Source organism: Lacerta agilis, chromosome 11, assembly GCF_009819535.1.
Source record: "Lacerta agilis isolate rLacAgi1 chromosome 11, rLacAgi1.pri, whole genome shotgun sequence".
Lineage (NCBI taxonomy): Eukaryota > Metazoa > Chordata > Lepidosauria > Squamata > Lacertidae > Lacerta > Lacerta agilis.
Window position 1 is genome coordinate 53,626,086 of NC_046322.1, and position 25,844 is coordinate 53,651,929.

The 25,844-nt window shown below is 43.2% G+C and overlaps 1 protein-coding gene across 1 annotated transcript in view; it reads right to left on the reverse strand.

Moving 5' to 3' along the window:
* Positions 1–6,317: 6,317 nt before the first annotated feature.
* Positions 6,318–25,844, reverse strand: part of ERCC6L2 (ERCC excision repair 6 like 2) — a 47,898-nt gene continuing 28,371 nt past the window's right edge. The window contains exons 15-19 of the mRNA XM_033164043.1: positions 25,001–25,081; positions 23,019–24,180; positions 20,556–20,710; positions 7,991–8,178; positions 6,318–7,312 (exon numbers count right to left, since the gene is read on the reverse strand). Of these exons, the coding sequence (XP_033019934.1) occupies positions 6,385–7,312; positions 7,991–8,178; positions 20,556–20,710; positions 23,019–24,180; positions 25,001–25,081 (2,514 nt within the window). The 3' untranslated portion in view covers positions 6,318–6,384. The remainder of the gene's footprint in view (positions 7,313–7,990; positions 8,179–20,555; positions 20,711–23,018; positions 24,181–25,000; positions 25,082–25,844) is intronic.

Below are 25,844 nucleotides of genomic sequence, written 5' to 3' on the forward strand. Positions count from 1 at the left end.
GGAGACCAGTCTTTTGGACATGAGCAAAATTATAGCAACTGCACTTGCTATGCTCATTCAGATACCTGCCGAAAATTTTTATATTCCAGCAAGCTTACATATTTTAAAAGTTTTGCTGATCTTATCTGTTTTAATGGGTTAAAAAAATGTATACTTGTTTCAGAGTTTTGTGGATTTTAGTAGGGCTAAATTTATCAATGATGGAGATGGAGTCGGGTCCCTGTGTCTACCTAACCCAAGAACATAGGAAGAGCCTACTGGATCAGGCCAATCGCCCACCTAGTCCAGCATCCTGCTCTCACAGCAACTGGCATTTTGAAGCATTACTACCAGGTGGCGCTGTGGGTTAAACCACAGAGCCTAGGGCTTGCTGATCAGAGGGTCGGCAGTTCGAATCCCTGCCATGGGGTGAGCTCCCGTTGCTCGGTCCCAGCTCCTGCCCACCTAGCAGTTCGAAAGCAAGTCAAAGTGCAAGTAGATAAATAGGGACCGCTCCAGCGGGAAGGTAAACGGCGTTTCCGTGCGCTGCCCTGGTTCACCAGATGTGGCTTAGTCATGCTGGCCACATGACCCGGAAGCTGTCTACAGACAAACGCCGGCTCCCTCGGCCTATAGAGCGAGATGAGCGCTGCAACCCCAGAGTCGGACATGACTGGACCTGATGGTCAGGGGTCCCTTTACCTTTACCACGAAGGCATGGTATAACTATCATGTCTAGTAGCCATTTATAGTCTTACCCTCCATGAATTTGCCTAATCCCCTTTTAACCTCTTAGGGGTGCCATATAAAAACTCCTGCTCAAGAAGCAACTTCCAAAGAGGAAATGACTTGAATCCCACAGGAATTTGGTTATGTGCGGACAGGGCAAATGCACACTTTAAAAGATAGAACTCAAGTGTAATTTTCTATTACGAAACATGTTACGTACCCAGAGGCATGTTACGTACCTCCGTGGAGTCTGATGTTTTTATTTATGTAAAACATGTATATGACACTTTATATTTTGAAATGTCAAAGTCCTGTGTAGAAACAAATAAAATCAAACAATATAAGCAATAATACACAAATTCATGATTAATATAAAATTCACAATAATTCAGTAACCACAGCAGCTGCCTGTATGCACCAATGGACTGGAAATGCCTGTGTAAACAGGGTGATTTTCAGCATATTGCTAGAAGCACAAAACTGTTGTGGCATGTGTATTTTTCAGGTTGTTTTGTGCCACTACCTTGAACTTCGATATTTAGCAAACTAAAATGCATTATGTCTACTGCGAGGACAGAGTGAAGTTTATAGCATCTTCCCATGACCTAAAGGAGAATCTGCTACAGATCAAATTTAAGTTGATTTTTAACTGGGCAGTCCTCCAGACCACAAAACCCACCACAGTTCAGAGATTGCTGTGTTCAGTTTTCAGTGCCCAGTGTTCAGAACAATTTCCCGTTGCATAAAACAGCTTACACAGGCAAGGACACCCACAAATGCTTTTATTAATGTAGTGTTAAATCTGAAATTTCAAAACTTTCAGGAGTCACACAAATCAAAATTGCTTCCCCCCCTAAAATTATGCATCAGAAAAATCCCTCCCATAACCTGGTCCATTAATCCTTAGGCTATGCAACATGCTGCTTTTAGTACTGTACAGGCAACTCTCCATTTATGCAGGAGTTACGTTCAGAGGCACCACGTGTTTAAGTGAAATTGCATATATTTGAAATACCACTAAAAAAGCATGTAAACACCAAATTCCTCCCCCACGCCTTTTTGTGATGTTTTTGGGCCACTTCCGGGTTTGGTTTGATGTGTGTATGAGCAGTTGCACAAAGATTGAGCATCCATAAATGTGGGGTTACCCATATAGTAATTCTGCAATCAACAAAGGACTAGTTTCTTACTAAGTGATTGTACTGCATACAGCAATGCCTTTGGGACAAGACATTAGCTGGAGGACTTGAACATATACCTTCGTACGTTGGAAGTCGAACGGAATCCATTCGACTTCCAAAACGTTCAAAAACCAAATTGCAGCTTCTAATTGGCTGCAGGAAGGAAGCTCCTGCAGCCAATCGGAAGCCCCGTAAGTCCCGTTGGATGTTCAGGTTCCAAAAGCATGTTCACAAACTGGAACAACCACTTCCGGGTTTGTGGCATTTGGGAGCCAAAACGTCCGAATTCCAGGGCCTTTGGGATCCAAGGTACAACTGTATTTCCATACAAATGAACAAACGGAGGTTGTGTCTACAGAAAGGACAGTCGAGGCTTTGACAACCTAGTGCCTTCCATACGTTCTAGACCAGGGGTCAGCAAGGTTTATCTTGCCTGGGCTGGATCGGTCCCGCGGAGATCCCTCCGTGGGCCGGATCACGCATGCACGTGAGCGCGAGACCCCGCAATTTCCAGCATCTGCACATGCGCAGAGACGATTTCTGGTGCCGTAGAAGCGAGTCCCCGCGCTGCAATGTGCCGGTTTAGTGCAGTGCACGAGCGGGCAGCTTGGTTTGGGGGCAGCTCGTGGACCAGTCAAACGACCTCCACGGGCCGCTTCTGGCCCATGGGCCTTAGGTTGCTGACCCCTGTTCTAGACCAGTGTTTTTCAACCACTGTTCCGCGGCACACTAGTGTGCTGCGAGATGTTGCCTGGTGTGCCGTGGGAAAATTACTTTATATATAGTCAATATAGGCACAGAGTTAATTTTTTTTAACATTTTCTAATGGTGGTGTGCCTCGTGATTTTTTTCATGAAACAAGTGTGCCTTTGCCCAAAAAAGGTTGAAAAACACTGTTCTAGACTACAGTTCCTTTTGCCTCTAGCCAGCACAGCTTATATCTGAAGAGAATCAAGTTGGCAAAGGATGTGACTGACCACCTTTTTGCAAGCTTTCACAAAAAGCTTTTTTACACATCACCTTGTCTTCTGCAGACTATTCTGTGGCATGGCCCCTAGGGTATTCTCTTCTGCACTGTCTCCTGACTAGCTGATAGAGGCCCCAGGGAATTCTTACTGTTTTTAATGGGGAAGCCGGGTGGCCTGGAGTGCAACAGGGTCATAGTTCTTTGGCAATAAACCTCAGGTTTTCATTGTCTTAAATAACTTACGTGGGATGTAATGATAATCTATCCACAGTGCAGGCCATTCATAAAACTGAAAAGTGCTTCTCAGTACAAGAAATTAGCTTTCCCCCACAAATGTTTGTTTTAGTAGAACTCTATAGAGATGTTTTTCATTGAAGGGATTGTCAACAAAGGGTATTAAAAAGTTTTAAAGAAACTTAATAATGAGGTGCTCTGCTCCATCTAGTTAAAGCAGGCACTGCTACATTATGCTTAATTATAGGCTTGCAAGCATTTTAGATTTTTATTTATTTGTTGTATTTTCAACGATTTAATTCAAACTCACCCTGTTCACCTTTACTGAAAGGGTGGATACAAGTTTTAATAAGTATGTATAGTAATACAGAAGATTAAAATCTAAAAGGCTGAGAATACTTTTGCAGGCAAAATACTGATAATGGAAGAGGCAAACGTGAGCTTCCAAATTTGCAAGGTTCTTCTCTTGATTTTTTTGGGAAAAAATCCAAATCTAGCTATATATTTTTTTAAAAAATTGTTTTTATTAAGATTTTCTTGGTTTACAAAAGTACATACAGTGTCTCTGCTTTCAGTTCATAGAGTCCTTTTTACAGATCACTTACATTCAATGTGAGACAAATGTTATAAAAAATGTAAGATTGGGGGAGAAGAGAAGTGGGGAGAGAAAGAACAGGGGATAGAGAATAGAGAAGGGGGATAGTAAACATTCATTCTCTTACATAGTGTACAGGCAAGGTTTTTGTCTCAGCGTCACGTGGGTAGGTTCTTTATCAATTAATTTATTAGCTTTCGTTGGCAATGAGAGAGATTGGGGAGCTGAGGTCTTGGTTCTTTGCCTTAGTTTTTACTACCATCTTAATTTCATCAAAAGGGACAGTACAAATCAATCCCCAAAAGGAGCATGTTCTACATATCTACTTTGAAGGAAGTGAAGCACAGAAGAACCAATGATACATTACTGATTTTATAAATGCTCACAGCAGCACATGCGAGGTATCGTATGTAAAAAGGATTTTATTTTCAGACAAAATGCTTGTAATAAATTCATCCAAGCTGAAATTTTATCATTTTTCTGGCAAAACCACCTGGCAATTCACTTACCAATTTAGTGATGCACACTCAGCCAATTACTTATGCACTTAGCCAATTGTAATTAATTCAAGAAAGTGGCACAGTGAAGTGAAACAGCAAGCAAAGGCTGCTATGCAGTTTTTATTCATTTAAATGAGGCTTGTGCAGATGTTTCACAAGATACATTGCAGCAGTGATGGCCAAACTTGGCCCTCCAGATGTTTTGGGACTACAATTCCCATCATCCCTGACCACTGGTCCTGTTAGCTAGGGATGATGGGAGTTGTAGTCCTAAAACATCTGGAGGGCCGAGTTTGACTATCACCGCATTACAATATCTGGCAACCAGTGCCCAGCAATGCCAAATGCAATTAACGGATGTACCTACTGAGTATTCCAATTATGATACCTGCAAAATAAATCAAATATTGAAGAACCATTTGAACTCCCCAGTTAAGAAGAATAAGAAGCTGAAGAACTGTTTAAACTCTCCTGTTATGATGACCAAAAAGCTGATTAATAATAGAGATTTGTGATTTAAGCTGACTGGAAACAAATCAAACACTATCAACCACCCAGACATCACATGGATGAAAACACATCCCACTGTGGCAAGTGGTGGCAGGTCGGATCACAAATCACCTTTCTAAAATGTGTATTTATTTTAAAATTAGGATGAAAAAATATGTATAGTAAGGGTTGTTTTTCTTAAGTCCTCCGTTTAAAACACTAACATTAAAAGTTTATATCCCCCAATAAAATCTGTCAGGTTTCTGGTTACCATACTGCTTTTTTCATACACTGATACCTTCAAGTTTTAGTTTCCAGCAGGTGTGAAATGAGACAGCAATACATGCCTGCAAGGCTTGTATTGTTCAAGTTACACATCTTGCTGTATAAACGATCCCAGTGGAACTGCCCTATCTTTCAGAATAGTTTCAGATATCACAAAGTAGCAGAGTACAGCTACCTCTTCTTGCTCAATACCCCCTCCAGGCTAACTTTGTGGTGTCTGATGATACATGCTACTTGATAGATTTGCAGGAGCCCTTTACGATATCAGCTTAGCAGCTGCCAAACTAGTTCTTTGTCAAACAAGCACTTTTCAAGATGTCACAACATTTGGGACAGAGCAACTCTGATTAATCCCAAAGTGTTTGCAGCGATTAACTTCGCTTGCTGTTTTTTTTAGATGTCTGAAAGTGTCCTAGTGGTTGCTCAGAGGAATACCAATCAGGTACAGTCATACCTCGGGTTATGACTGCTTCAGGTTGCGCGATTTCGGGTTGCGCACTGCGCCGAATCCAGCAGTAACAGAACGGGTTACTTCTGGGTTTTGGCACTTGTGCATACACACAAGGCCTAAATTGCGCTTTGCACATGCGCATAAGCGCCAAATTGCATCACGTGCATGCGCAGACGTAGCGGTGCGGGTTGCGAATGCACCTCCCACATGGACCGCGTTCGCAACCAGAGCGTCCACTGAATCTAGTTAAATACCCCACTTTTGCCACTGCTTTGCTGACATAAAACATGACAAAAATGTTGGTGTATACAGAGGTCAACAAATTACAATGAAAGATAAAAAGGATGTGGCCATTCACCCCATGGTGCTGCAAGTCCTGTGCACGGAGGGATCGTCATGTTTTCTCCTCCTTCCCAAGCCTATTCAGTCTGTGTGTGTGTGTGTGTGTGTGTGTTTACATGGACACAAGTAACTTGACTAAATGGAAGGGATGATCTAGATGGGAATATGGAAGGCAAGCAGAGTTTTCATGTGTGCAGTCAAGCAGGGGAAATGGGACTCTAATGGGACTCCAACGAGACTCTGATATGGGTGCTGCACTGTCTTATGGGGAAGACTCACGGCTTTGGAACATTTCCCCCCCCCCCCCAAGTTTAACTATTTGAAACTGAATTAGGAGCAAGAGCAATCACAAGTCAACAGCCAAACAGGAGGGAAATCTCCACAGGTGCTGTAAGAGCAACACATTCTTTTTCTTAATACTAATGCAATGTGTTTTGTATTTCTTCAGCCCCCTTTCAAGGATATTTTCCTTTTACTACTCCTTTCTTTTGAAGGAGTTGTGAAAGGAGGGGGAAGGAAATTGTCGAGAAGAGCTTGCAAATTCATTGGGCAGTTCTGGGTGTGTGTGTGTGTGTGATGTTTTTTGTTAACACCTGTGGATGTTTTTCTCTCGTTTTCTTCGAAACTAGACATCATGTGCCAGACAAAGATTTGTCATCTGTGTCCATTGCATATCTTTTCCATAAAAAATTGTCATTTTTCTTCCAAAGAGACTTCTCGTCATCTTCCTTCTTCTTGGATGAAGTGGCCGGAGAAGCTCTTTCACACAGTTTCTCTATGACTGCCACGTCTGTGAGTTTTTCGAGGCTCTCATCATTCGGTTCATTCAGCATGTCCCAGAAGTCTTTTGGCCGAGTTCGTGCTTTTTCTGCAGGACCGGAGAGAGTCTTCCTTGGTGCCTCTGTTGGTCTATTTTCATGGCTCTTGAAGAGGTCGTTTAAAATAGAGGTGTCTCCTAGCATGTCTGCGAAAGAGTTTTTCTTGCACATTTGAGCATGTCTGCTTTCTGGTGGAGACAGAAAGGGTTCTCTTGGTGACTCCATCCCCTTCAAATTTGGCTGTCCTTTAGTAGTATTTGCAGACAGCCCCTCAATTATTCCTGATTTACTGCTTAATGAGTCAGATGCCATAAAGTCTTTGAATGCCTGGCTGTTTCTCCTACTAATGCTATCTTGGGTAATGACAGTGGGCAATTGTTTATCTTCCACATTATGGCACACAGCAGCCTGTATGAAGGGTTCAAACTGAAACTGCTTTGCTACTGCGTCATGTCTTTTTTCGCCGTAGAGATCTGTTGAAGACTCAGACTTTGATTTTCCATGTTTAGAAATTGCCTTTCTTTTTCTAAATGGGGTTCTGTGCACATCTCCTTCCTCACTTCCTTCTGAAACAGATACTGGAACATCAACTTTTAATAGGTCCTTTAACTCTGGATATTTTGCACTGTAAAATTCTTTCAGCATTTTCTGCCTTTCTTCTGATGTAGTTTTGATAATATGCTTGGCGAGTTCTTCCACTGAAGCCTTCTGAAAATGAGATGCCATTTCTTCAAACTGTTTCCTACAGCCATCAGTGAAACAAAGCAAAACTACTTATCCCAATTATGTAAAAAACAAACAAAACAAAAAATGGATGGATGGATGGATATCTTACAACATGAATCAGTAACACTAATTTCGAGGTGTCAGAATTATTGCCAAGCCATGGTTTACAAAAAGCAGATATAACATGGTTTGCAAAAATATGAGGTGAGATTCACCTAATGAGTCCCAGCAGCAGAAGTCTGTGGGACTTTCCCTCCTCTCCTCCCCACATTTATTGGCTAGACAATAAAAGTTATTCTAAAAATTGCAATTCCAACCATTAAGAGGAGGACACAATTCCAGGAACACTAAGCTACTGTGGAAAAAATTCAGGATACATCAATATTATGTTTTAGACAAGATTACTCTAATAGAAAACTAGAAGAACCAACATGCTCTAACCTCTCAGGAAAGCTGAGCAAACCTGACTGAAGGTCTTTGCAAAGCACCATCAGAACTGTTCGTTTTACTGTCTTTCCACAATATTTTCTGTTGTTTATTCTCAAAAGGTTACACTTAAAATCACAAAGGTTTCAAAACAATACTGCTTTTAAACACAACTTTATTAATAATCCCCACTGAAAGCTAAAGTTTGTATAAAGCAAACTGAGAAAAGACAGAAATGGGAGGTCATTTTTGCAAATTGTATTCTTACCTGCGGATTCTTTGGGGCGTTTTTCCAACCAGGAAGGTAATGGCGCCAACTCGGTGAACCTCCTTCTTCTTTTGACAGACAGGATGTCTAATGTAAAGTACTGAAGGCTTGCTGGTTTCATTTGCTGAATTATCCATTTTGGTATTCTTCTTCCTTGAGAAAGCTTCCCACGGACTCTTCCTGCTTTCCTAAACCAAATGTGAAATGTAACATGTTAGTCATTTTTCACCTAACTTTTGTCCTACGCTCCTAGCTGAGGTTTGGTTTTGGTTTTTTGGTTGTTGTTTTTTACAGGGGACAGAGGTGGCCTTTTTGAGTTGTTAACGTCAAAGTCTCCCAACAGCTGTTTGATATATCTATTAGGGAATCGGACTGCTATGTTTTAATAAGTGATAACTTGTCCCTGGAGCCCAAACGTGTCAAAAAAATGCTCTGTGAAAAACCACCACTTTCAACTGTCTATGTATTCAGTATAGTTAGGTTGCTGACACCAAAAAAGGGTGCCTTCTAAAATGGGAGAGGGAGAGGGAGAGGGAGAGGGAAAGGGAGAGCTAGTCATTGAGAAACTGGCCATGTACACTTCATTATTATGGTCTCATTTATGCCCTACTTTTCCACAACGGGCTGCATTCAAGCAGCGTACAAAAACAATTTATTATTATTATTATTAGTAGTAGTAGTAGTTAGTAGCACATTTATTTAAATATTAATAACTTGTACATTCATAAAAATACACTATGCACAATTACAGTAAGAATAATTTTTTAAAAGTTAATAAATATTGGCTGGTAAAATAGAATTCAGATTGCAAAGGCCTCAGTAACATCATTTCAGGAGATGTTTCAAACGAGCCAGGACCAATTTCCTGCTATTTTTGCACCCAGGTGACTCAAGGCAACCTGCACAATGAAAACGGAAATAATGAAGACAACAGCAACAATAAAAAACTAAAACAGTCATCTAAAATAAAACTATAGTAAGTATGTAAAATTTAAAATACAATAAAATTAACAGGAAGAAGTCCAAACACTGCAAACTAAGCAACACCATAAAATTAAAACAAAAGCAAGCAGAACGGTAAGCACTGAAAGCAAGTCTGACAGGAGTAGCCCAGAGTCTGCAGAGTGTTTCTCTGGTGCTTGTTGTTGTTTAGTCGTTTGGGCTGCTGTCTACTGCTTCTGGCTGTGGTGAGCTAAGCATTATCATGTTCCTGCAACTGTCTGGAAACCTAGAGAGATGAGGGGTCCTGTTAATGCTTCTCTCACCAATGTAACTCTTCAAAGGAATAACGGCACCAACAGCAAGGTGCCCCAGCAAGGCGTAATCAGAAGATATATGCAATACGGTTCAAAACTTTTTACGTCTACCTTGGTTAGAGGTCTTTCTTTTTCACTAGAGATTTTTAGAGCTAGCTTTATGGGAGGGACATTTGGAGGAGGGGATGGGAATATTATTATTATCATTATTATTATTGCAGTGGTATCTCCAGTTGCGGACAGGATCCGTTCCAGAGCTCTGGTCGGATCCCGAAGTTTCCGCAACCGGAGGGACCACTTCTGCACATGCGGTGGTAGAGCGCTTCTGCGCATGCGCGGGTGGCGAAACCTGGAAAAATACTTCTGGGTTTGTCGTGTTCGCATCCTGAAGGATACACAACCGGAGGTGTTTTGTATCCAGAGGTACCACTGTATTATTATTTATACCCCAGCCACTCTGGGCGGCTCCCAACAGAATATTAAAAATGTGATTAAACATCAAACATTAGAAACTTCTCTAAACAGGGAGTTGGCTGGAACTCCATCTATCCTGCAAGTTGGGCTTCCAAAAAAATCTCTTCACCATAGTTACCACTTCCCTCACATACTTGTTTCTCCCCTAGGTTAGCAATCTAGGGCTGGATTTGGACCTGGGGACTCCAGTTCCCAATCCACATAGTTTTATTATTAGCCACTGCAGAATTCACAGGGGTATTAACATTTAATAATGGTATTAATGGAAAACAGACTAACTAGCATATGACCTTTCAAAGATTTTTTAAAACATCAGAATGTTAATTTATTCATCTCATTCATTAAACAGTAGCAAATGCTTTGACCAACACATACGTTTAAATGCAAAATGTGTTTTTTTAAGTCTATTTGGAAAATAGCCAATTTTTGTGTTAGTAATGGAACAAAATTACTGGTAAAACTAATACTGTAATACTGTTCACTGTAAATAAATACCCAGATAGCACCCATAGTTGGAAAAGGACAAAAACAATTCTAAATGTGTCTAAAAAGGTTTTGTGTTCTTCCCCCCACCTCAAGAAATTTTTCACAAAATCAACTGTTAGAAAAATTTCTGCCTGGAGGGTAAAAAAAGTTAAAAGCAGAGCAAGCTTCAAGCAATCATGAATTGCCCTTGAAGTATCTTTACTCAGCTTTCTAGGTAAAATCCACCTGACTAAACAGACCCAGCAGCAATGTCCGTTGATGCAGGATTTCTGGGTCCATCGGCAATTTTTAAACATCTTAAAATGCAGCACATCCATCCCAACGAACATCCAGAACATTTTCACAGGTGACAATCAAGTACTGAGAAATGGCATAATTTGAAGCTGGAATGTGTGCAGAGGAGGGCAACCAAGATGATCGAGTGTCTGGAAACCAAGCCTTATGAGGAATGGTTGAATGCTATCTTGGAAAAGAGAAGACTGAAAGGAGATATGATAGCCATCTTAAAATATCTAAAAGATGAAGCAAGCTTGTTTTCTCCTGCTCCGGAGGCTAGGACCTGAACCAATGGATTCAGATTACAAGAAAGAAGATTTTGATAGCTCAGGCGGTAGAGAATGAGACTCTTAAATTTCAAAGTTGTAGGTTCGAGCCCCACATTGGGTGAAAGATTCCCAGAATCCAGGGGATTGGACTAGATGACTCTTGTGGTCCCTTCCAACCCTACAAGTCTATGACTAAACATCAGAAAGAATTTTCTGGCAGTAAGAGCTGTTCAACAGTGGAACGGAGTCCCTTGACAGGTTGTGGACACTCCTTCATTGTAGGTTTTTAAGCAGAGGTTGGATGGCCTTCTGTCATGGATGCTTTAGTTGAGATTCTTGCATCGTAGCGGGTTGGACTAGTTGAACCTTAGGGTCCTTTCCAACTCTGCAAGCACCAAACTCTCATATCAACTCAGACTATACTCAACTATGGACAAAGAACTTTAAATGAAATTCTGACCCTCTGCATAGTACAGATTCAGGGGTGCACTTGTAATAAGGCAACAGGTCAATCAAGGGCAAATCTTCCTCTATTGTGTACCACATGGGTAGGCAAACTAAGGTCCGGGGGCCAGATCCGGCCCAATTGCCTTCTAAATCCAGCCTGCGGACGGCCCAGGAATCAGCATGTTTTTACATAAGTAAAATGTGTCCTTTCATTTAAAATGCATCTCTGGGTTATTTGTGGGGCATAGAATCATAGAGTTGGAAGAGACCACAAGGGCCATCCAGTCCAACCCCCTGCCAAGCAGGAAACACCATCAAAGCATTCCCGACAGATGGCTGTCAAGCCTCTGCTTAAAGACCTCCAAAGAAGGAGACTCCACCACACTCCTTGGCAGCAAATTCCACTGCCGAACAGCTCTCACTGTCAGGAAGTTCTTCCTAATGTTTAGGTGGAATCTTCTTTCTTGTAGTTTGAATCCATTGCCCCGTGTCCGCTTCTCTGGAGCAGCAGAAAACAACCTTTCACCCTCCTCTATATGACATCCTTTTATATATTTGAACATGGCTATCATATCACCCCTTAACCTTCTCTTCTCCAGGCTAAACATACCCAGCTCCCTAAGCCGTTCCTCATAAGGCAACGTTTCCAGGCCTTTGACCATTTTGGTTGCCCTCTTCTGGACACGTTCCAGCTTGTCAGTATCCTTCTTGAACTGTGGTGCCCAGAACTGGACACAGTATTCCAGGTGAGGTCTGACCAGAGCAGTATATAGTGGTACTATTACCTCCCTTGATCTAGACGCTATACTCCTATTGATGCAGCCCAGAATTGCATTGGCTTTTTTAGCTGCTGCATCACACTGTTGACTCAGTTGACGCATAGGAATTCGTTCATTTCCCCCCCTTCAAAATATAGTCCGGCCTCCCACAAGGTCTGAGGGACAGTGGACCGGCCCCCTGCTGAAAAAAGTTTGCTGACCCCTGGTACCAGCTTCTGCTTCCCAGTAACCTCCTTGCATTGAACTAGCTTATCAGAGACATGAATCCAGAAGTGTGCTGTTTGGTTGCCCATCTCAGACCCAAGAATAGAGTCGCACTTACTTATGCAACACTTGTTTGCACCACGACCATCACTGAAGTTCAGAAAAGGCTTCATCTCCAAATTCTAATCCTTTTAGAAATAGTTGAGCATTAAAAGCCAAAGCACGTATCATCAGATTAAACGTCACCACAGCAGCCCCGCTAGCAAACCTGAGTGGCTTCACCATACCAACCATAAAAAAAAACCAGTTTCACTTACAAGACATTTAAAACTACAGGTTAGCTATTTGTTGTGCAGTGAAACTGAGATGTTCAATAATAGGGAAATATGTTTGTGGAGATTTTGTACTTTTTTATTTTTGTTTCTTTCTTTGACTCACTGCCACAGGCCAATAAGACAATTGGAAAACCCATGGGCTGTACATCCTCTTTTGGCTTTCTGGCCGAACCTAAGATCTGCACAGATGCTCTGCGCTCAAATCTACTGCAGCTGACAGAAATCCTTTTGTTTACACGACCTATGAAAAATACCTATGTAATACAAAATGCAAGTGGCACAGAGAGTTCTTAATAATGCTACTTTTGTATTTACAGTACTCCGCAGAGCACTTAAACCTGCACTGGGCATAGAAAGGGGACGTCCAAGTCCCCCCCACCCCCGGCTGACAGAATGCTTAGTTTCCCTCATTTACACCACACTGCAATAACATAAAGAGGGGTTTACCATTAATCCAGGTTTTACTACAAAGCATCCTGTTATTTCTCTGTCAAAACACTGTCAAGAGTGCCAAGTGCCTGTCATCCAATTCAGGGGATTAAGTCTTCTTTTATAGTGCGATACTTGTACCAATTTATAAAAATACAGATATAGTTTCTTAGGGCCGGTCATAGTCTATATTTTGGAATGGATTCACTCCGCAAAAGGTTGAGTATGACAGCTGGCAGGAAGCTGAGGGGAGAAGACATCCTCCCCCTTTTCAGTCACCACATTTCAGTTGCCATAGCGATTAATCCTCCATTCAATGGCTGTCTTTGTATATTCCTTTTCAGTAAAAATTTAAGTAAACTTAAGTTGAAAACAAGCAATTGCTGAAGGGGGGGGGGAGAGAGAGAGCCTCCACATAAAACCAAGGTACAGTATTTTTAAAAGCAAATTAATTCTAATGCGGAAAATTATTTCTTCAAACCTTTTAAATGTATCCTGTTCCTTTCCATATAATTATTTTTTTCCCTCCTTTTCGCTACCAAGGATGAGGGTGGGTGGGCATTGATTAAAGAGGATCTCTTACACATAGTGTTCAAAGGAGGGCCATTCCAGAAACCAGTAATTTCGAATTCTTATTTAGGCTGTTTCACAGGAGCTGTTTTTGCCAATTAACACATAAATTAATTAAGGAATCAAATAAGGAACCCAGACATCCAATTCAAAATAGACTGGAAACAGTAGAAGAGGATGTTTTCCCTGACTCCAGAAGGCCCAAGTTACTTTTATGTTGTTGGGGTTTTTTTATTTTTCAAAAAAAGGAGGCAGGCAACCCTTAAAGCAAAATAAATTAAAGGAAATAAACCCGGAACACCCAATATTCAGACCAGTCAGAATGTGATGGCTTTCCCCCCAACATAGCTGTACACTAATGTAATTTTTTCCCTTATAACATAAGCAAAATAGAAATAAAAGCTTAACATTTTAGTTGACACACTTCAATTAGAAAGGATATATCCAGTTTTATTTAACTCTACCCCATAAGGGTATTCTTCCATTTTGCTCCCAGCTATTCAATTTTGAATGGAAACAGCTATTATTATTATTATTATTATTATTATTATTATTATTATTGCCTTGAAATGTTTTCAAATTAGATATACCTCCTCAAACAATGACAAAACTTACATACATAACAATATATTAGTATTTCCAGAAGGAGCAGTAGCAGAGCTGAAAGAAACTGAAGCAAGATAATCTGAAATTTATCTGATATCCACCACATAGGCACCAACTCTGTAGGCCTGAGGTGTTTTCAGCTCTGTTGGGATGGGGCTGAGGCACCCACAATCTTGATGGGGCAGAAGGGGGTAAAGCACGGCCCCTCCGCCACTTGCTCAGCACCTTTCTCACGATGGGGCGGCCAGGACCGTCCGGAGCATCCCGGGGGTGTTGCACCACAAGGGTGGGGGCCCTGCAAGGTTGCCTGGAGCAGCGGCAAAAGGACAGTACCCTTCTCTGGGGCAGGTGGGTGAGCAGGGACTATAAATCCTCTCACGTCTCAGCCCTGCCAATCTCACTTCCTCTGCAGGTCAGCTGCGGCAAGGGAGCCAGGAGCCGAGTGCGACGCCAGACCACGCCGCGTGGCCAAGCTACAGACTTGGGCTTCCGCCGATGCAACAGGCGCAGGCACGCAACGTGTGTAATGTCTCACACAAGTGCTCCCCTCCCATGTTGTGTGCAACTTGGTGCCTCTGTCCGAGCACATGTTCTTATGTTACCAGGGCCACATTCACACCATACCTATAAAGCACTTGTTGTTGTTGTTCAGTCGTTCAGTCGTGTCCGACTCTTCGTGACCCCATGGACCAGAGCACGCCAGGCACGCCTATCCTTCACTGCCTCTCGCAGTTTGGCCAAACTCATGTTAGTAGCTTCGAGAACACTGTCCAACCATCTCATCCTCTGTTGTCCCCTTCTCCTTGTGCCCTCCATCTTTCCCAACATCAGGGTCTTTTCTAGGGAGTCTTCTCTTCTCATGAGGTGGCCAAAGTACTGGAGCCTCAACTTCAGGATCTGTCCTTCTAGTAAGCACTCAGGGCTGATTTCCTCAAGAATGGATAGGTTTGATCTTCTTGCAGTCCATGGGACTCTCAAGAGTCTCCTCCAGCACCATAATTCAAAAGCATCAATTCTTCGGCGGTCAGCCTTCTTTATGGTCCAGCTCTCACTTCCATACATCACTACTGGGAAAACCATGGCTTTAACTATATGGACCTTTGTCGGCAAGGTGATGTCTTTGCTTTTTAAGATGCTGTCTAGGTTTGTCATTGCTTTTCTCCCCAGAAGCAGGCGTCTTCTAATTTCGTGACTGCTGTCACCATCTGCTGTGATCATGGAACCCACTACGATACCACTTTAAACAGTCATGGCTTCCCCCAAAGAATTCTGGGAGCTGCAGTTTGATGAGGGTGTTGGGAGTGGCTAGGAGACCCCAGTTCACCTCACAGAGCTACATTTTGCAGCGTGGTTTAAGAATCAATTCCCCTTCATGGGGAAATCCACACTAAAACACTGATGACTCCTATGGATGACTTTTCAAAGGAAAAATTTCAAATAGATGTGGAAATCTTAACAGATTTGCCCATCCATGTGAGTCACAGCTTCTCACTCAGCTAGCCAGCTCCAGTCAGGGATTGGGAGACAGCCCCATTTGTTTGATCATTACCATGGCTGTGGGGCAGAGCCCCACAAATCACCCTACATGTCTATCTTTTGGAGGCTACACAGTATGTGGGAGACGGCATCTCCTCCCGGAAGCTCTCTTTACTGGCCGGGGGTACTCCCAGGGAAAGGCAGGAAACAGGACCTTAATAGGTGCTTCTAAGTCGGGGATCGGCAAGGTTTACACCACCTGGGCCGGTTCACTCCAGCGGAGATCCCTCTGTGGGCCAGATCACATGCACACCTGCAATTTCCAGAGTCTGCGCAGATGTGATTTCCGGCACCGCGAAAGCGAGTCCCCGCGCTACGCTGTGCCAGTTTAGCGCAGCGCACGGGGACTCACTGAGCAGGCGGCTTGGTTCGGGGGCAGCTCAAGGGCCAGTTAAATGACCCAGTCGGCCGTTTGTGGCCCATGGGCCTTAGGTTGCCGACCCGTTCTAAGTGATTACTTCATATGTTAATAAACACATTACTCCTTATCCTCACAGAAAGGGAGTGGCAACAGCTTGGTGGCAGAGCAAATTATTTGTTGGGTTCGGTCTCAGGTGCCCCCACTTAGCTAGTGTGTCAGGTGGCATGGCTGGGAAATATCCCTGCTTGAGTCCTTGGAAAAACAGTCAGTACTGGGGTCAAGGGAGCGACTGAATGACAACAGATGGTAGATCTTTACTCATTCATAACCTCAACTTAGTTTTTTCCAACTAAGTCTTTGTGGGTGATGGGGACTTCTTGTCCCAGTCTTAGCACTAGGACCAACACCTGCAACCCAGAATATCTTCTCTGCTATGCAGAGAATGCATTGAAAGAGTTGTACAGTGGTGCCTCGCAAGACGAAATTAATTTGTTCTGTGAGTGCTGTCGTCTAGTGAAAATTTCGTCTTGCGAAGCACGGACGGGGAAAGCGCGGTTTGACCGGGGGGGGGGCGCGAAAAGTTTTCGTCTTGTGAGTCACGCCCATAGGGAAATTCATCTTGCGAGTCACCCTTTCGTTAGCGAATGCCTTTCGTCTAGTGAGGCATTCGTCTTGCGAGGTACCACTGTATTTGTAGATTAATTAATCCCCCCCCAGCATCGCTGCACTTCATGATATCACACTGTAAAATGGTGATTTTATAAGTATTTATTCTCTGAAACAAGTTTTAAGAATGGACCATTTAGGTATCAACCAATTACATGTTTACCAAGTGCTGCTACTATGGCAAACTCACACAATAGCACCACTATTATATTTTCCTCAGTACGCTTATAACATGAGCAGAGATGTTTTCTGGAAAAACACAAATTGTATATAAAAGCAGATTGTATATAAAAGCAAACGGCTTAAGCTGTTTCCACTTCATTCAGTGGAACCTAAACAAGACTAACTTCCTCTTAGAACTGTGTCCATTAAGAATAAGCGAATAGCCAGCAGAAAAAAGATAAGAGACCAGAGCAGCCGTGATTTCCTATTTCATGAAACGTTATTTGAGTTTATTACAGGGGCTGAGTTAGAGGAAAGAAGAGGAAAGCAGAGAGAAAGTGTAGTCTTTTAAAAAAATATATTATATGAATCATCAGCAATTAAACTGTGCACATGAAAATTAGCCGTACACTGAGGACATAGCAGTCAAAGACTGCAGAAAGATTAATGGCTTTGTCAAAGTACCGGTATGTGGTAAAGGCAGTAAATGAAATCACTCTAGGCATTTCACCACCACCAGCAGCCCTGAGGTTCCATTTCCTGTTCAGACTTCTCTCCAAGTAAGTATCTAATGTACATCAAGAATCTGGCAACTCCATCTCCATAGAAGGGTTGCATGTGGTGCCAATCCACGTGCTGGCAAGGTATGATTCTTAACAACCATTACGTTGTCGTCTCCTGCTTCCATCCCTGCATTTAACACTTTCTGGGACAAATAAGGTTAACATATATTGCAGCCTCGAAAGCCAAAGTAAGTGGCTTGCAAGGGCACTGTTCGAGAAGTGATGCACCGCAGGTTTAAAGGTTTTCTTGCACTGGTGTTTTTATGAGCTGGTGAACTAAGTGGGCAGGGTCATGAATAGAGATAGCAAGATCGGGGAGGAAGATCCGACGGCCCCAATGAGAATTGTGTGCTCAGATAGAAGTTGGGTCACAAAGGAAAAACTGGAGTCAGGGTCAGAGATTGGAGGGTCAGCAAATCTTCAAAAAACATTCTCATTTCTTCTCTTCTTTTGCAAACCTGTAGGAGTCTTCAGGGATCTGTGTGTGACTATAGAGCTGATATATCTGTGTACTACAGGGGTCAGCTAACTTTTTCAGCAGGGGGCCGGTCCACTGTCCCTCAGACCTTATGGGGGGCCGGACTATATTTTTTTTGGGGGGGAAATGAACGAATTCCTATGCCCCACAAATAACCCAGAGATGCATTTTAAATAAAAGGACACATTCTACTCATGTAAAACATACTGATTCCTGGACTGTCCACGGGCCGGATATAGAAGGCAATTGGGCCAGATGTGGCCCCCGGGCCTTAGTTTGCCTACCCATGGTATACTACTTTGAGCATTAATATTTTTTATAATTTAGAAAAACTACTTACTAACTAACATACATTACTAACAGCAATGAAAGCATATCACGGGCTTATAAGTCATTTGGAGACTATTTTGTAGTGAACAGCTAACAAGTCAAATAAATAAATATCGTGCACTATAATTAATCTTATACTGCACATATAAATCTTACAAATCTTATTCTGCGCGCGTGCATATATGTGTGTGTGTGTGTATACACTGCACATATAAATCTCAGGGAGGATAGAGGTACAAAATAGTTGTTTACATAGCAGATCCACAGCACACACCTAAAGCATTTCAGCAAACATTTAAAGCATACGACTTTCCCCAAAGAATGCTGGGAACTGTAATTTCAACCTCACAGAACTACAGTCCCAAACATCCCTAAACTACAGGCGCAATGTTTCAGTGGGCAAAGCTGTGTGCTTTACATGAGTGATAAATGTGCTTAAAATGTATTGTGTGGATCTGCTCTTAGTATTGGCACATGAGGAAGAAATAGATGAATTGCCTCATTGGATGTGTGACTATCAGTCCCACACACACGCCAGTCCCGTCGGCGAAAACTCTATCCCTGCAAAATGAAACAGATGCAGCTTTCCCCAATGCTGAATCCCTAATCTGGGAAAGCTACAGATTTTCCAGCCGTAGCCTTCCCTGAAGCTTTTGAAAGATGCAGAAACCAGTCCACAGGCAACCCTACACGCAGCTTAAGTACACAAAGAATGTGTAAATGGGAAAAGTACGACTGCCAGCTTCTTTCTAGCTGTGCTTCCATGCCATTGACAGTAGCTGACAAAGAAATTAAGTAGGTCAGATTTTCCTCATCACTTTATCTCTCTGCTAGGAAACGCTTTCTTAATTTCTTCATAAAAGCTACTGCTAAAGGGGCAGATACTTTGGCTCTTTAATCTGTATGACTGAAACCAATTCGGGGAGAGTAACAATAGGTTGTATCCAACAAAGTTGTGCCAGTAGCACAAGAACTTCCACCTACACAAACAGAATTCCTCTTCTTGACCTGTGCAGCAGCACCCAATCTATTACTGGGTTTCTCCAAACCTTCTGCAGCAGATCCGAGCAGGGTGCAAGAGGAGAGGAGGGACAGAAGTCCCGCTGCGCAGGTGGAAGTCCCGGCACCTAATGGGAAAACTCCCTTGGATACAACCTGATATTTGCATCAACATGTGAACTGCGCTGGGAACAAATGTATCAAGAAAAGGTTCACAATGCAGTTTTTGTGAAAGATGATAGCTGTCAGTCTGGCTGGGATTGAAACCTTCTTTGACTTGAAAGTTGACCTCAGGGATGTCTCAGAAGAAAGGGAACAAACCAAAGGAGAAGAGAATCTAGGGGGCAGGGGAAAGAGGGTTTGAGAGAAAGGCTCCAGGTTAGGGAGCCAAGCAGCATATGATTGCCATGTCAGACCCTGAGAGCACTGCTGTGTCTTTAAAAGGAGCGCAGAAGGAAGACGTTTGTCCGGTGCAGTTTCTACCATCACTGTAATGTTGTGCCCTATAAATACTAAACTGGTGGAAAGTTGTTTTTTGACCTTGAGCATGGCAGAGCGAAAATGGTCACCGGAATTTCAGAAAAAAAACTTTGGAACTTATGCAGCAGTTATTTTTTTTTAATATAAATACTAAACTGGAAATAGAGGCCAAGAGACAAAGGAGGATGTGTGCTTAAATATCTATTATTTAAATTAAGCAACACATGCATAGGAAACAGGCTTCTAGGTTTGCATGTATTATCAACCCGAAATGGGGAAATGGTATGCATTATGCTTTCTTTACAATATTGTTGCTGGCATCCGTCTGTCTCAAGAGACAATGAAGTGTGCCTATGGGGGTGAAGTCAAACCGCTGTGTTAGCAGCACCAAAGTGGCCTCCTCAGGGCGCAAGCCTGGGCAATGTTCATGGAGGTCCTGGGCTGCCCAGACGACAAGACCTTGGCCTCGCTGATGTGGTCCAAAGGAAAGCAGAGCATGTGCTTTACAATATTAGTTTTTTGTCTTAAAAACAAACAAACAACGTACTGCAAACAAAGGTACACAACATATCAGCACATGCACACACATCCTTGGGATATCTGTTAAGTATTTCCCAGTGAAAATATATTTTATCTTTCGTAACATATTATCCACCGAACTCCTAGCTCCCTTGATACAAAAATAGCAGCAAGCGCTTTGTTTGGACTCTGTTGGAGGCACCTTCTCCAAGGAGCTAGGCCTTTGATCACTCACAGTTGCTAATATTGAAAAAGGCAGGTTTAAAAAGCAAGGGAAATGCTGAGGTCGAAAACCAACAGCAACAGAAACAGAAAACATTCCACAAATCCTTCTCTTTACCTTGGCAGGGCGTACTGCTACATTTGCAGGGAGCTGCGAAAACTGCTGCAGTTCGAACACGTCTTTCACTGCCCACCGACTCATCTGATTTTCTGCCTTGCTTGAACCAACCACATTTTGATTTGAGTGAACATACGACACTTCTGCAACATCACCTACCAGTTGAAAAAGAAACACATCTAAGGATACAACACGATTGGCAGGTAGGCATTCAATGAAACGAGAGGAACCTTTGCAACCAGCAGGCATTGTTAGGGGAAGACAGAGCCCTGAATCTCCTGCACTTTCCCTCTTTTCTTTAAGTCCTTTTAAAAAAACACACTATTTGTATACTAAACAGTTTTCTTTCTGAACTTTGGTCTGTGTTTGCATCTACACTTAAGCAAATTTTAAGCTTCGTGAGCCTATTCTTGAATCTCTCTATTCTTGAGGATCCTAAGGTAAAGGGTAAAGGGACCCCTGACCATTAGGTCCAGTTGCGGACGACTCTGGGGTTGCGGCGCTCATCTCACTCTATAGGCCAAGGGAGTCGGCATACAGCTTCCAGGTCACGTGGCCAGCATGACTAAGCCACTTCTGGCGAAACCAGAGCATGGAAACACCGTTTACCTTCCCGCCAGAGCCCTTTGACGTGCTTTCGAACTGCTAGGTTGGCAGGAGCTGGGACCGAACAACGGGAGCTCACCCCGTTGCGGGGATTCGAACAACCGACCTTCTGATAGGCAAGCACTAGGCTCTGTGGTTTAGACCACAGCACCACCCGCGTCCAACCTAGCGACTCTTAATTCACCCAAATGTGCCTGGTTAGCGGAAGGCACATTTCAAACCTACAACCTTGAACTTTTAACCTTTTAAGGAAGATTAACCTCTCTTAAGGTGAAACCCAAACCCCCTTCTGTGCTGTGCTGTGCTGTGCTTGGCAGGGGGCTGAACTGGGCAAAAGCTGTCCCTCCACTCAGCTCTGCTGGCGTCCACTTACAAAGTGATGCCAACTCCCCATTCTGGCTGCTCGACAAGCAGGTGGGCAGAAGAGCTGATGCCCAGGGGTGGAGGAAGGGGGTGCGGTGGGTGCGTTCCGCCCCGGGTGTCACCACTGAGGGGGGTGACAAAATGCTGGACGGCACTCACTGCAGGGCCTGCAGCGCGCCTGAGCCACACGTCTCTCCTGCCCAAACGGTCCGCCCGCTGCCTCTCCCCCAGCTGTAGGGCGGCTGAGTGGGAGGAGGCAGGCAGGCTCTGGAGGCCCCACAGATTGCCCCGCCCCAGGCGCTGGAGCGGGTTCCTCCGCCGCTGCTGATGCCCGCAGCAGCCAGTGGGAAGTTCCAAAATGGGGGACTCTGGAGGCAGGAAGAGATATAGGCAGAAGCCAGTCCGAGATCCATTGGATCCCAAGTCAGCCCCACTGCTGTCATGTGACGGCGTCAGCCTAAATCCAGGCCTGATTGCTCTTTGCCTGTCCTGCTGACAGATGCATCTGAGCTGTGGAGCTTTCGCTCTGTTAATCCTCATTGTTCGCCCGCTGCAGCCTTAAAACGTGGCGCGGCGCGGTCCAGTGCCGGTTGGAAGGGGCACTGGCCGATCGCGCCCGCCATCTTGGGTGGACATGCGCATGTACAGACATGCGCAGTCCACCCAAGATTGGGTGCCCGATCGGCCAGCGCCCCTTCCGACCGGCGCCCCCGGACTTCTTTCCCATAGGAACGCATTAATTAAATTTTTATGCGTTCCTATGGGAAACAGTGCCTCGCAAGACGAAATTACCACAAGATGAAAAGTCTTGCGGAACGAATTAATTTCGTCTTGCGAGGCACCACTGTACAATACAAACAGTGTTTGGTTAAAGTAAACACTCCACAATTTAGAATCTAAACAGATAAGAGCATAAGAGCAACAGCAAATCTACCATATTTACTCAAATCCAGTGCTCACCTTTTTTTTTTTGGCCAAATTACGTTGCGAAAATTAAGGCGCACGTTAGATTCGATGGCACATTTACATTTCCCAGCAAATACTTTTTTTGGTTTCAAGGTTCTGAAAATGGAGGTGACCATTAGATCCGATGGCGCATTAGACTCGAGTAAATACGGTAGTAAGACCAATAAAACAGAGGAAAGCTTTAACTTGAAATAAAGCTTAGTTTAGACTGTAATGCAGATGGGCACTAAACCTGTCTCAAAAGCTCCCCTTATTCTAAGCTCTAATGGCAATTTCAAATAAAGCTTTAATTGTTGATATAGGATTATGAGACAGCCATGGCTTTGTCTTCACCAATATTTGTTTTTGTTTTAGAAACAGGTCTTTACAATTATTTGACAAAATAATCCTCCACGTTTGTAAAGAAATTCTTTCCAACCCTGTCCTGCTGTAAATACACTTATTTGAGGAATTAGAGAAAACTCAAAGTGCCTTTGCTTCACAGAACCCTATTGGTTATTCTGCACTGTATGATATATTTGTAATTACCAAGAAGTCTGTCCAGGGATCCCACATTTTTTCCTTGGCTTTCAAATGTTTGCTCGCTGAAAGAAGTCTGGTGCTTATTGGAATGGTTTCGTTTTCTCAGAGTCAAAGAGGGACTCTTAGGATACACTGGTGATCTGGATTTAATTTGAATTCCACACCTCTCATTATTTAGCCTCTCTCTTCGTATATTAATTGGGAAGCCGTCTTCAGGTGATGAGAACTCATCAATGTTTTCCCCGACACTTGAACTGTTCTTGCGCAACACAGTTCTTGTGGAGGAGGTATCGAGCCCCCTGTTACAGAACCGTTTTTCCTTCAGAATGCCGGTGAATTTCTGCTTTCCTGATCCAGACATCTCAATATCATCAGACTCATCACTGATATCACTTGCTTCTTTCACTGATGTGATCTTTCGGATGTTTTGAAACGGCGTCATTTTGCTGTAAGGTGAAACACTCCTGCTACTGTGCTCAGAAGTCAAATGCTTTTGCAAAGATGTATGCGTGGAGCTTTTTTCTGTGCCTGAACATTCACAATTTGTTGCTGCACCTTTATAGCTTTTAACAGATTTCTGGTCACTAGGAGCTTGAGAAGGAAATATGATATCATCACTGTCACTTGAACTGCATTCTGTCTCCATAACGACCCCAACTTGATTTAAAATATGCATGTCTTTGTATTTATTTCCAGGGTCCTTTTCTTCTTCAGGGTGTAGTGAAACAGGATAATCACAGCCTGTAGTTTCTCTATGCAACTCTTGTTTCGCAGCTTTGATTGGTGACAATAAGTCTCTCTGAGGTCCTGCAGTACTGCAGTGGTCCTCTGTTTTCAGGGAACATTCATTTCGGGAGCTTTCTTTAGATATTTGCCACACTGATTTACCGCCAACACTTTCACCACTGGAGACAGTAATGCAACTATCATCCTCAGTAATTTCAGTGCCCTTTTCTAGTAGTTTAGGAAACCCACACTGCAGCAAAGTGAGCTGCCCCTGCAGAACTTTGCTATTTTTTGTATTGCAAGATCGGCTTTGTTCTGCTTTCACTTTGGAATTTCTCACAGGCTCCTCGTCACTGAAGTCACTGCCACAATCAAACTCTTCCCGTTTCAACAGTTTCCTGGGACTGGGAGTGTCTTGATCTTCACAACCACCCTCTGCGTGCTGAAATCATGCGAGAAACAGGAAAATATGAAACAAAACTGCAATTTAAAACTTGTCTTTAAACTATCAATGCTTACTTTCAATCTTCAAATGACATGCCATAGTCATAATTATTACAACAGGGGGTAATAACCGCTACTGGCGCACGGAGGACTGTTACGAATGCCAGAGCAGCGCATGGAAACGCTGTTTACCTTCCCGCTGCAGTGGTACCTATTTATCTACTTGCACTACTGGCATGCTTTCGAACTGCTAGGTTGGCAGGAGCTGGGACCGAGCAATGGGAGCTCACTCCGTCACAGGGATTCTAACAACTGACCTTTTGATCGGCAAGCCCAAGAGGCTCAGTGGTTTAGACCACAGCGCCACCCACTTGCTGGAAGGAGAAAAGTTTCCATCAGCCAACAAGACACCATTAAACTCAACCTCTAATGGCCACATTTTCTTTCCTTCACAACTGTATGTTTTAAAAATACCAATAATTTGTTGTTCAATTCCTTGTTACTACCTTTCCATTTATTATTTGGTATGATATGCTGTTCTGCCAAAAAAAAAAAAAACCATGGCAGATTCAAAATGAAAAAAGCCACATAAGTTTGTAAGCCAAAAAAGTAACTTTGTATAATGTGCACAGAAATGTTTTGAAGTACGGAGAAGTTTAGGACACTTCTAACCCTGCCCTCCTAGGTTTTCCCCCTCCAGTTTCCTCCAGGTCTACTCCAACTGACAGCTCAAAACTTTATCATAGTTAGCAGATCCAAAATCTTAAAGCAGTACATTTCATAACATGTGAAAACAGAAAGGCAAGTTGACAATTTACCATTTCTGCTGTGTGTCCCTGGGGTTCCTCTTTTAACCATGTAGTAGCTGTCATGACGCCAGCTTCCACTTGGCCCTCTCTCTAAAAAATGAAGCAATTTACTAATGGTTAAGTTTACATCATGTAGACTCGCAGGTCTGATCAGTCACCTTTCTGCACATCAGTGCATGCCTGATCTAGATACTAATAATGGAGCCATTCTCGTGAGTGCTGATCCTTGTGTAGCCAAAATGGCAACACTGACACACATAGTGAGATATGATGGGGCACCAGCAGGCTTGGGGGAATTGTTTTATTTGCATTCAAGGACAGAGTTAGCAGACCTTAATTCCTGATTTTTTTCTGGTTGGGTAGTAATAAAGAATATATATACAGTTGTACCTCGGAAGCCGAACGCCTTGCAAATCGAACGTTTTGGCTCCCGAACGCCGCAAGCCCGGAAGTGAGTGTTCTGGTTTGCGAACGTTCTTTGGTTTCCACGGCTTCCAGTTGGCTGCAGGAGCTTCCTGCAGCCAATCGGAAGCCGCGCCTTGGTTTCTGAACGTTTTGGAATTCGAACGGACTTCCAGAACGGATTCTGTTTGACTTCCGAGGTACGATATATGGGAATAACTAAAATATCCACTATGTGGCCACAAATGAGAGGGCTTTTCTCAGTAATGACTCTCTGCTCAGGGACTGCCTCCTCCTCTCACATTTGACTGCTGCTATAATGGGTTTTCAGCACTAGGTGGTGTGTGGTGTGGGTGTTTATATCTATATCTATATCTATATCTATATCTATATCTATATCTATATATCAGCTTGATTGGTGCAGATGGGCATCTCTGCCCTTGATGGACTT